The 12126-nt window shown below is 33.6% G+C and overlaps 1 protein-coding gene across 2 annotated transcripts in view; it reads right to left on the bottom strand.

The window, feature by feature from the left end:
- Positions 1–7645: 7645 nt before the first annotated feature.
- Mdga2 (MAM domain containing glycosylphosphatidylinositol anchor 2) overlaps positions 7646–12126 on the bottom strand; it is an 883696-nt gene continuing 879215 nt past the window's right edge. For both annotated transcript variants that reach the window (XM_004638774.2, XM_004638776.2), the window contains exon 17: positions 7646–9578. In XM_004638774.2, the coding sequence (XP_004638831.1) occupies positions 9490–9578 (89 nt within the window). In that variant the 3' untranslated portion in view covers positions 7646–9489. The remainder of the gene's footprint in view (positions 9579–12126) is intronic.

Below are 12126 nucleotides of genomic sequence, written 5' to 3'. Positions count from 1 at the left end.
AGAGAGAGAGAGAGGTAGAATGCACATGAGATTTCTATATTATGACTTATGCAACTACTTGCAATTATAATTACCTGTGAACAATGGTTAACATTTTTAAGTGAAAATATTTCTTCCTAGAGTATAAGTGTATATGTAAAAACTAATGGTAAAATTTCAAATTTCACTAACAATGATCCAATTTTCCTAAAGTTCATACTCTAAAATAAGCATGATTATCTAAATCACTTATGACATAACGTAACGTCAAAGAGTGGATCTCCCTCTGGGGCTAATATAATTAATATTAGGTAAGCAAAAATTTTAAATATTTGAGTCATTAAAATATTATGGAAAATTCTAACATGACCATCTTCCATACAAAATACAGAGAAGAACAAAATATGTTATTCATGTAGCGTATATTAAAAGCAGTTACTTAAAATATGTTATTTTATATTTAAGTATCTAAAATATATTTTTTTCTACACATTTGATAATTATTGCTTGATTTAGTCATTGTAGCACTTGGATGGGGTACTATCCTTACCTTTTTACAAGTACACAAATGAACAGCTTGTTAGGTGTCAGTAGTGAAATATTTTACATATATTAGCTTATTAGTTAGATTACATACTATTTGCCTCCCAGATAAGGGGACTGAGGAAAATTATATGCAGAATCACTCAGGCAGTGTAGCTCCTGATGGCTCTATGGTGTCTCTAGCATGCCAAAAAGCACAGACCCCCTTGTAAGGTCACCCAGCTGTGAGGAGCAAAATCATGACATGAAAAGGATTTTCCCACTCAATGCAAAACAGACCATGTTGAGAACAACCTGTGATTCCTCATTATGCCTACCGTCATATACATCACAGCAGGTCGCTAACTGCTAGGGTGTGAACAGATACAATGAGGTCCTTGAAGACACTGAAAACAATAAATTATTATATACATGGTGGGTTGTATGAACGTGTGTGTAAACCTGGGTTTGAAGTAAGATTATTAGAGAAAATAGGAGTAGTTCAGAAATGTCATTTCCAAACAGCACATGTGTGATGTAATAGACATAATAATTTTTAGCTTTGTCACTCTTTGTCTAGCAGTAGCAAACATAGCAATAAAAATAGCACTCATTCGTACTTGATAATTCTATGACATTATCTCAGCACTTTGCATGGATGATCTCATTTGAGTTTCTCAACAATCCTGTAAAATATCATATTATGGTTGGAATTATCTCTGCAACAGAGAAAACATACTTGTGGAAGAACTAAATGAGTTGCTGAAAGTTATATAAGATAGCCCTGTTAAAAGGATAGATTATGCAATGAGAAGATGTTTGAGTGTGAACAGACATGGCTGGAGAAGAACTTGTTGTCTTCAGCACAGCTTAGAGTAAACTTTATTCTAGGCTGCGTACCATGAACTCACACAGCACAGAAAGGAGAACATGGACAGGAAAGTCACTAAGTATGACGTATGCAAAACAAGAAGTAGGCATAAAATACTTGCAAATATGTTCATTGCAATCTTTTTCAAAATCATGCACTTCAAATACTTCTTTTGCTACAGTATGTATGTGCTTCTATAAAATAATTTGGCTATGAATGTTCCCTCTTTTCTTCCTCCTTTTGATGAGTGCACTCATTACATTGGTTTCATTGTAAGAAGTGTTTCCCATATGCCCCCACAGCACCCTCTTCTCTGTGACCAGGTTGTTTTTCTGTTCTACAGGCTCTGCTGCTCCCTGGAGCCTTTGTATATATCTGGCAGCTTGAGATTGTTCTTATTCTGTCTGCTCTTTCTATACTGGGTGTGTAATACAGACCTAACCTTGAAAAAAAAAACCTAAAGAATGATTGCAGTCTTTGAAATGCCCCTTTCCACTGAGCACACATCTTACTTCTTGGTCCCTATCAGTAGGTCTGGTAGTTTCTAATTGACATTTTTTGTCATTGGAAAACTCTGAGTTGAGAAAAGTTACTATGTAAAATGAGGAACTCAATCACTTCTTTAAAAGTACTGCAATTTGAAAGAAGCTTCAATAGTGAAGGACATGTTAAATTTGATTGACCTAGGAGGTGAGTCATTGCAGGGTTAGTGGAGGGGGTTGACTCAGAATGGAAACTGGTGATGGCCAGATGCCACAGCTTTGCAAGGGCCTTTGAATACATACACAATTCAATGTCAGCCTTGAACTATTAAAGCCTAAATTAATGAAAAGTAGAGAGGCAGATTTCTGCCATTAAACTATTATAACAGAAAAAGTAAGTACTATTTTTTAAATTTACTTAAAAACAAATTATTGAGACAGCCAGATAGCTCAGCAGATTAAAGCACCTACTTGGGCAGACACAGGGACCAGGGTTTGGATCCCAGGCATGTGCCAGCCCTGCACCAGGAGTGCGCTGAGACGGTGACAGGGCGTGGTGGTGTGCGCCTGTGATCCCAGTGCTTGGGAGACTGAAAAATAGGAGAATCACTACAAGTCTAATCTGTTTAGTGAGACCCCATAGACCCTGTAATAAATATATAAAAACAAAATATTGTGTGGTGTCCACTTACTAGCCCTGTATCATTCTTTTACTTTGGATTCATTGGCCTTTTGAATTGTGTTAATCTTAAAATCAAAGCATAATGAAAGCAGAAATGAATTAAAATTAATAGTCATCTCTGTTTATTTTTGTTTCCAGTTTTGAAAACTAATTTTCATTGTTTTTATTTCATTTGTTCCATTTATATCTGGAGAGAAAAATTATTGCTCAGAAATAAATAGCTTCTCATTGTTATTGTTTTGTTTCAAAATTGAAATTATCATAAAACTCAAAATATTTGCATGCCAAAGTATTCCAGATTTTCAGTTCAATGGATGACCAGATCCCAAGAAACATGTATACAAACAAAGTCTGGAAAAGATCTGAGCCACAGAACTCAACTAGCACTCATGTGTCCTCACTAAGGCAAAATTCAGCTTAACATCCTAATACATGCACTGTAGTTAGAGACAGAGATTCCAAAAGGTATTGTTCTTAGCCCTAATTCTGGCCTCTAACACAAATACTCAGAATCATCTAATGTTCTTTATATGAACTGTGTAATAATTTTGCCTGCAAAGATATTAACATTTGCCCTCTTATTAAGCAACAAAATCATTTTCTGTTAAATTAAGTAGTACCAGAGAACAGTGGTATAAGTGATTAAGCTGTTTCTCAGCTAGATAGCTTCTCATTTTTCTCAGTAAAAACATCTTCTGTCATGAGATTTCAAAGCTTTTACAGGAGAAAGATAAAAGCTTTTCATATTTTCTAGGGTCATTCAATAAATTTTGTTCTAAATATAGCCTGAAGTCATGGATTAATTTAAAAATAATTCATTCTATAATCTCCAAAGAACCAAGTTACAATTTACCTCCATGCTGTAGAGATTATTGAAATGGTAAGTGATATATCCTTGCATGGAGGGAGCTACATAATTTTATTTGAGAAGCAACTATAAATACTATAGATTAAGATCATTAACTGACTGCTAATAATGGTTTAAGAGCAATAAGAAGCAATTTAATAATCCAGGAGCGGTTGCACAAGAGTTGGTTTTCAAACAGAAAATTGGGTCTGTCTGTGTGAATTCCATTTGCATCTCCAAAAGTTCATGGATTTATTTAAGTACAAAATCAAAGATAAAGAAAAAATAAGCTAAATAAGCAATAATAAATCAAGACTAGCAAGCTAACTTTTAGTATTCCTTCTATATCTTGATTCACACGAATCTTTGCCCAGAATATTATTTATTCCCTTGACATACTCGAATGGAGCTTACCGTACCTCCGTCAAATACATAATTGAAACTATCTTCCCGAATACCCCTAGCACCATCGAACTGTAATTATTTTACATATCATACAAAAGTACAATTACTAAGTGAGTAATATTTCTTGATTCATAGTCAGGAAGATTTTCGTGCCTACTTGTTTAACACAATGTTTAAATTGATGTCACGAAAGATATAAAAGTCAACTTATTTATTTATCAGCTAGCTGTGCTCACTGCAGTGTTTTGTAAAACCTTAACACCGTGAGAAATGGTGGCATTTTCATTTTAAATTGTAAGTATAATTGCAATTCTAATACCTTTAATAGTCACTTAGTTGCTTACTGACAGCAGAAATTTCCCCAAAACACTAATAGAATGTTTAACATAATTTCATTTATTGAAAAAAAAATCCAAGAGAAAATAACATACAACTATCTCAAACTATTTAGCAGAAAGAAAATATCAAAAGGAAAATTAAGTTAAATCTAAACTTTGAGATCTCAAATGTCACTAATATTCCATATAAATGCAACACAATGTATGTTTGATTAAACTTATACATTTAAATATACTGATGAGAATTAAGAAATAAAAGTGATATCCTGGAAATTCAGGACAACAATTAAAAGCCGTATGAAAACAAATGAAAACTGACAAGCTAATCCCTACATCACAGAATTTCCCAACATTTTATTGAAAAATAAGAATACACTTCAGCTCAACTCATGGAAAATTAGTACAATTGAAATTAAATTCAATCAGTCGCAAGTATTCCCTTACGAAACTATTTCAAATTCTACCCAGAGTTTAACCTCTGCCCTACTTCAAATTTTTAATTCCAGTTCCCTAATTTCAATATAGTCAACGTGGACTCAGAGTAGTGAAATCACTACTCAGAATTTATTAAGCTTTAAATTAATATATGTCAATAAAGTAATCCATGTACAAATATATGGAAAATTTCTCTCTAACTCTTGTCTTTGTTTTTTAAGCGGACATGGACACACGATAGGCTCATCCTGAATTGACGTATTCAACATTAAAATTTCAAGCCTTTAAGTGTCTCTCTTTTACACAATAACAACATACACGTTTACTCATACATATTGTGGATATTCAGCAAAGACTGATATTTGACTTGAAAAAAATTCTAATCGCTTTGTGGTAGTTTTTCTCTTAAGTCAAAGTAGAAAATGCCAGACATTGCTTTTTAAAAATAAGCATTAAGAAAACTAATTCAACTGGTTAGCCACAAAGGGAACATTGTAGGAAAGGGGATAGCTTGGGATTGAACCCTATGATTTTTATTGTTTTCACAGAAAATGCAATAACTCCTCATTGACATCAACTACCCAGTTGCAAGAAGAGTAGTCCTTCTGCTTTGCTGAGACGCAGATGAACCTCCTAGTAAGAGGCAATCCTCAACCAGGAAGGAAGCAAGTGTACTCGGGGCTGTTGCAACGTTTTCCCAGTTTAAACATCTGTTGAGAGGCCCTGATCTTTCCAAAGTGCATTTGAAAAAAGTCTGTGATAAAGAACATGCATTCAGAAGAAACTTTCGTAACCAGTCTATCAAAACTGGATTAGTCTTTCATCATCTTTTAAATTATTGAAGAAAACAGACAAAATGGATCATGAAGAACGGCATAGCCAGTTTTAGAGTCTTAAGTATAGAACTGAATGAATGAATTGTTCTTGAAACTACACGTTTTATTGACAGATTAATTTTATTATAAAGTCTTCAAAAGAAAAATGCATGTTTGGTGAAAAGTTAGTACATTTGCAATTTGTATTTCATATTTTAAAATATAAAATTAAAGAATGGAATTATTTTTATTTATTACATGATGTAACCGATTAGGTGGGTTCTAATTGTGATTATTATGAATTATAATCATCGCCATGCCACGGTCAATTCTGCGATATGTGCGAAATAAAATACTGTTAGTTCTAATGTCAATTATATGACCCTGGGGTGTACCATGCATGTTTGAGTTCTCTTGAAGAAAATTTAATGAAAGGCCAAACTTCTGACCTGCTAAATACTGTGACTCACCTGGAACAATAGAATATTTTAAATGAGGGATACACAGCAAAATAAATCTTACGATGGAACTAAAACCATAGGTACCAGGGTAAAATTAAAAAAAGGTGGATGACAGGAGGTATGCATGAACAACCTAAGAGAAAGCTTGCATTTTTAGCAAGGAACACAATAAATAGGTTATTTTAAAATACTGCATAGTTGATGAACTGTTAATATGAATCTTAAAAGTAGGACAGGATAATACTTTTGTCAGTTTGGGGATTGATGAAAGCTAGTAATATTAGACATTATTGGCACTTGTGGTAAATTTAGTGAATTTTATCATCACTAAAACGCCATTAGTTCTCAGATGCATTTTATATATTGCCACACAGAAATGTTGCCAATTGCAATTGAAATAGGCCCAATTTCAGACATGGTAAGGTGTAGAGAAATGTCTCTGAGTGGATGAGACAGAGTAATGTTCCGAATTAATTGAGATCAGTTACTGGCAGTAGGAGGTGCATGGTATGTTCTTTCTCCCGGAAATTTGAAAACTTCATTGCCTGATGCCTCTTTACAAAATAACAACAATGAAAATTTTGGCACCAAGTATACTTTAAATACATTATCAAAATGGGAAAGGAGGAGTAATATGTTGTGGGATCCAACTCATAATAAATACAAAAATATTAATAAAAGGAAGGCAGTTGCTAAACAGGTGTTTGAAAATTCTCATTATTATTACTCATATTAAAGAGGCTACTTATAATAATTGATATTTATCTTAATTATTTAAAAATTTCTGCATTTGTACCATTTGCTTTCTACTAAAACAGCTGCATATCCAATCTGAAGTGACCAACGCTGATTCTTTGTCTATTGGCTTACCTAAGTAAACTAGAATGCCCTTTTGTTCTCAATCATCTGCAATTTCTTAAAAATTTAATTGAAATTAATTGTCAAGTACCAGCCAGTTCTCATGAATTTCGGAAGTGTGTGTCTTCTCATCACATGAGAGCTTAAAAACTTTTATTATTTTATAAATGTTTCATAGTATTATTAAAACTTTCATTTGTGGCACATTCTTTATGCAGAATTATTTAAAGTCAAGTAAATTTGAGTGTATTCCTGTAAAGAATACATAGATATTCCAATAGTCTGAAATGAATTTTTTATTTGTTTTTAACTTTTTTTTCCAAAAGCCTCTCTCACACCAACCTAACGATAGTTAATAAAAGGCAATGAGTAAAGCCTCTAAAACATTTTAATGCACATTATTTACAATTATAAAGCAGTAAAACAATGATTTACTGGTAGGTGATAGGTGACATGGTTAGTTGCTACTAAACAGAAGGAGTGGTGAAGGTAAATTTTACAGGTAAGCTAAGTGTCCCCAGATGTCCTTTACTTGAATCTCTTTGGTTTGACAAAAATATATGAAGGACTAGAATTCTGGAAAACTCTCAATATGCCTAATTCATTCAAGTAAATTATGAAACTCATTTATTTATTCTTTTTAATTTTAAGGTTGGTTTAGAGCTCAATTATATCTCTAACTAAATATTCTAATGTGTTCCCTCTGAACTGACTATGAAAATATATGCCAAATTCTTATTTTATCTACAAAGGTTTTTACATTTTTTAACATGTGTTACAAATACGGGAGATTGCATCAGGGCATTCTCATTAAAATCTCTTCCTGCATACTTAAAAGTATGTTGAAGCAATGATGATTTATTATGGTAACATAACCAGTAAATTGTATAAATAATCTCACTTTAGTGATTAAGTAAAAATTGCTCAACAAACACACATACCGCTTTTCATACCTTACCTAGAAAGAGGCTTTATTGAACATAGCTTTAAAATTATAGTTTAAGTTGAATTACTGAATTTGCACAAACATTTCTACAGATCTCTTTTTAAAAATCAAGCTTTGTCATTTTTCCACTACATTTTGTTGTGCTTTTATATTAATATTTGCAAATGTTATAATTTAATACTTATATCCCAATTACTTGCATAATCAATTTTTTTTAAATCCTGGGGTATTGAAATAACATATAATAGTAATATTCTTCTTTAGACAAAAGTCTTTTTTTAATGAAGTTAAAAGCTGAGATAATTTAAGGAAAAAGATCTTCAAATTTTCATAACCAATAAGTTTAAGTGAAATTTACAATGCATTGGAAAACTGGCTGGTTAAAGGTATGATTTGTCCTCAGGTAGCTCAAAATCATTTTTACAGGTTTTTGTTTTTTTGTAAAAGTGTTTTTTTTAATCTTGGCAAAATAATAAAATAATATTTCACAATTTGCAGAGTCCGACTACAGGGCAGAGGCATATATCCCTCAGAGTTTCGAATAAAGCCAGATTTCTCAGGCTCAGGTCCGCCGTAGAGTCCATACACAGCGCAGTCACAAACATTTTCTCGTTCCCTCTAAAGCTAGGGCCAATTTCATTTCAAATGGAGGTTACAGTAAAAAAAATTACTTTTGTGTTTTACCACCTTCTGAGCTGAGTATTATCTTAACAACCTTTTGCTCTGGTTGACCCACTTAATAACCTGGAAGAAAAAAGTGTCGCTCTCGGTGTGGTCTCGGTGGAAGTTATCCTTTAATGGACAATAAGCCGAAAGGCCATGGCTGTCTGAGAGGTTAAATAACAAACATCTTGTTTGCATGGGCTTACGCAGCAGCTCCGGTCCTTTCTTCTTCAGAAGCGGCTTGGTTGTCTTGCCTGTAATTTGCACGTTTAGGCTCTGTAGTTTGTTTACAAAATAGTTCTACACAAACCACTCTTAGCAGTGCAAGCTTCTGAGTTGAAAATTATTCAGGCTTGTTTCATTGAAGGCACTTGGTTTCCATGGCAATTTATAAAAGATGGTGGTTTGGTTTCTTTGTTGGAACAGATGACATAGTTTGGGTGTTCAAGTGGCCGCAAGCAAACTCCTATAAGCCTGTGTAATATGTAAGCCCAGGTTTCCCACCCTGGAGGGTAGTGCATGCAGAGAGACAGCATACAGTTATCTAGCTTAGCCATGGAAGAAAAAACTAATAATAAGTGTGGGGTGGGGGGAAGGTGGGGAGGGAGATGATGCTTTAAATAATTCTGAGTCCTGGTATTTCCAAGGAAGGGTAACAGCCAAAGGTAAAAGGGCCTACATTTATTGAATTCTCTACGTAAAACCTTCTTGAAAGGAAAATAAATGCCAGCTCTTCACATACCCTGTTTACAGTGAGGTTTTTGTTGGCAGTTCATTAGGTTTCCATGGTAACAAGCAAACTATTCATTTGAAACAAAACCAGCCATGACTTTGTGCTTTGACAAGGATTTCTATAGCTCTTTTTTTTTTTTTTTTTCCCAGAGTTCAACCAGATGACGCTGTAATCGTTTTAGCCACAAAAGCACCTGAAGGTCTTTTCTCTACGCATGTCAAGATTATGTTTTATATGTAGTTTGGAATAAGTTATACTTCCGCCATGTGTTTTTATCCCCAGTGCTTAAAAAAATTTTGTCTTTATTATTTTGTGTTTCAGTCAGTAGTCAGTGGAGGAATCTTTGGTAGTTTGTTTTTTTTTTTTTTTTCTTTTTTATAATGTCCATTTACAAAGACTCTTTCTTCATGCCAGTGCCAGGTGAATCTTTTATAGCCTCTGCCAGGATAAGGTCACCTTCGAGGACTTAAGATAGAGATGAGGACGATAATTGGAAAAAGCCATATATGAACTAAAATCCCAACAGCACCATCAACGGAATCTAGACAGAAAGAAATAAAATGAAAGATATGAAAGAGAGTATGAATTCCAAGTAGCTCTTGACATCGGTTCAGTGATTAAAATAATAATAATAATAATAGAATAAGTGGAAAACATTTTTAATCAGATTTATTTATAAGGACAAGGAAAGGAAAATAATAGTTATTTGGAAAAACAAAAACATTTGAATATTTTAAATTGAAATAATACGCTGTGAATGCTTGCCCAGAACATGTTGACATGGTGTGTGGGTGAGTTCAACCCAGAATTTTGCTAACTTTATGAAAACATAGACAGGAGCTACACCCTGAAATCCTACAGATAAATTTGAAACTTCGAGCTTCCAGAAATATTTAGAGTTGGAGTTTGGGAGAAGACATAAATATAAATAAAACTGCTCTTGATGTTAACTAGAAAGCAATGGTTAAGTTTAGAGAATTTCACTACTACACCTGTAGATATCTGTGTTTAAAACATCAGCTAATTACTTACAAATTATGTTAATAGTTTTCTTTTTTGGAAGAACTGTGAAATTCCATCTAAGTAAAGCTTTCTTCCTATCAACATGCCTTGAGGTTGGGGGTAGTAGTAAAAATATTTCAAATAAAAGTTTCGGGTTCAGGAAATGACTCAAAGAATATATAACTTCCCTGACTGGACTAACAGAAGCATCCTTGATAGCTCATTAAGGTGCCTAATGCTACAGAATGATTCTGAGCCATGGATTCTCACCATTACCCTTAGCATTTAGCCCATGGTAAGCTGGGTTTTCAAAACAGAGATGCAATCCAAGCTCCAGCAGGGCACTCGTGCTTCCACGTGCTAGCTGGGAAGCCCCAGAAAACTGAGGTGGGAAGACACTTTGGCTGTTAGGCTGGTCTGTGCTTAAAGCTTTAACCTCAATTTAATATTTATGAAACATTAAAATGACACCAAATGAACTTTATTATGTGATAACTTAAAAGAGACAAATGTAATAAAATAGTTTCTCAACCAATTTTTGTTCCTCTAATTTATACAGGTAAAATAAAATTTTATATATATATATATATATATATAATATAAAATAATAATGATAAAAATTATGTATATATTCCTATTAAAGCAGACTGACATCTCTCTGGATTTACTAGTTTAAGGGAAGAAAGCTGATTATGAAATGTTCTACAGTGTAGCAGTGCAGTTCCAATAGAATTTTACCATCATTTCACTGTGGCTAGCCCTGCCATTTCTGCTTTCTTTTTGGGGAATGACATGTCCTTTCCTCTTCCTCTTTTAGAAAATTTGATTTAATTCTGGAATTTAATTTAAAATGTCCACTGACTAAAAAAATAAAAGATTTAAGGTTTTTTCCATATTTTTATTGAGAAACAAATGGCAATGAGATAGTTTCAAATCCAATTAGTAGGACAGTTTCAATAATTAATACATTGCATATTAAGTGTCTTCGTGGTTATTCATTGTACAAGATGCAGACATGATATCCTGTTTACAAACACTATTAGAACAAATCTTTCTATTCGCTGAATTAAGAGAATGTAGCTATACATCTCTCCTAAGTATTTTGAATATGCAGACACAAAATGGTCGTTCATTTGTATCCCCTTTTTCATTTAGTTTTGTCATTTAAATATTATAGGTGTGTGAATTCAGCAAAATATTCTGAAATAGTCCAATAGTCCATAATAGTAGTAGGTTTTTCATAAGACTGGCAATGTCAGAAGCAGTTGACTTGAGCCTTTTACAGCTCAGCATGTAATATGGCTTTACTTTTTATACTTCGTTTGTATACTTTTCTGCTGGCTGGTTAAGACCAACATAAAGCAAGACACCACACCCAGACTCCTTTGCAGGCTCAGCATGGCCCGCAGGCAGGACCTATGTGGCATGTGGGACCAGGGATCAAATCCTTGTCCCTGCGCTTGCCAAAGCAGGCGCTTAGCCCACTGAGCTATCTTGCCAGCCCTAGTGTATTTGTTTTACATACATATAAATTATAAACAGTCTTATGTGAATGCAAGTATCACTACAACGGAATTTAATGCTTTGAATTAAAAAAATCTTCTCTGATTTATCCTGAATATAGAGGGATAACTACCTTCAGGTAGCATACTTTTATTGTCAGTGATTTATGTTGTGAAATTCAAAAAAATAAATTCCATTCTTTTTTGAGGTCAATGCCTGTATTTTGATGCAATAAACATACCCGTGTATGGCTGATGCTTTTTCAGCACAAAATCAATAAGATCCAGGGAGGGTTTACTCAATGTGTACTTTAAATGCTAACTGCAGTGGTTAAGAAACTATGAACGAAATAGCTCACTGTTACATAGTCTTAGTTTTTGTCTTTTCACAATGCCAAAGAATGGAGTCAATTTGGTTCATATCAGCAATCACTGGAAAACTGTGTGGACCTCACTTTCAACATCTCGACAGACATAATTTCCCACTAAGTATACTGTTCACAAAGACTCTGATTTGCTCTGAACTTTTACTAAGTGAATTTTCATGCTCTTGTACATGCTAAATTATTGATGAGTTATTTGTAT

The sequence above is a fragment of the Octodon degus genome, unplaced genomic scaffold (genome assembly GCF_000260255.1).
Source record: "Octodon degus isolate 3935 unplaced genomic scaffold, OctDeg1.0 scaffold00102, whole genome shotgun sequence".
NCBI classification, from domain to species: domain Eukaryota; kingdom Metazoa; phylum Chordata; class Mammalia; order Rodentia; family Octodontidae; genus Octodon; species Octodon degus.
This window is presented reverse-complemented; position numbering and strand designations above follow the sequence as displayed.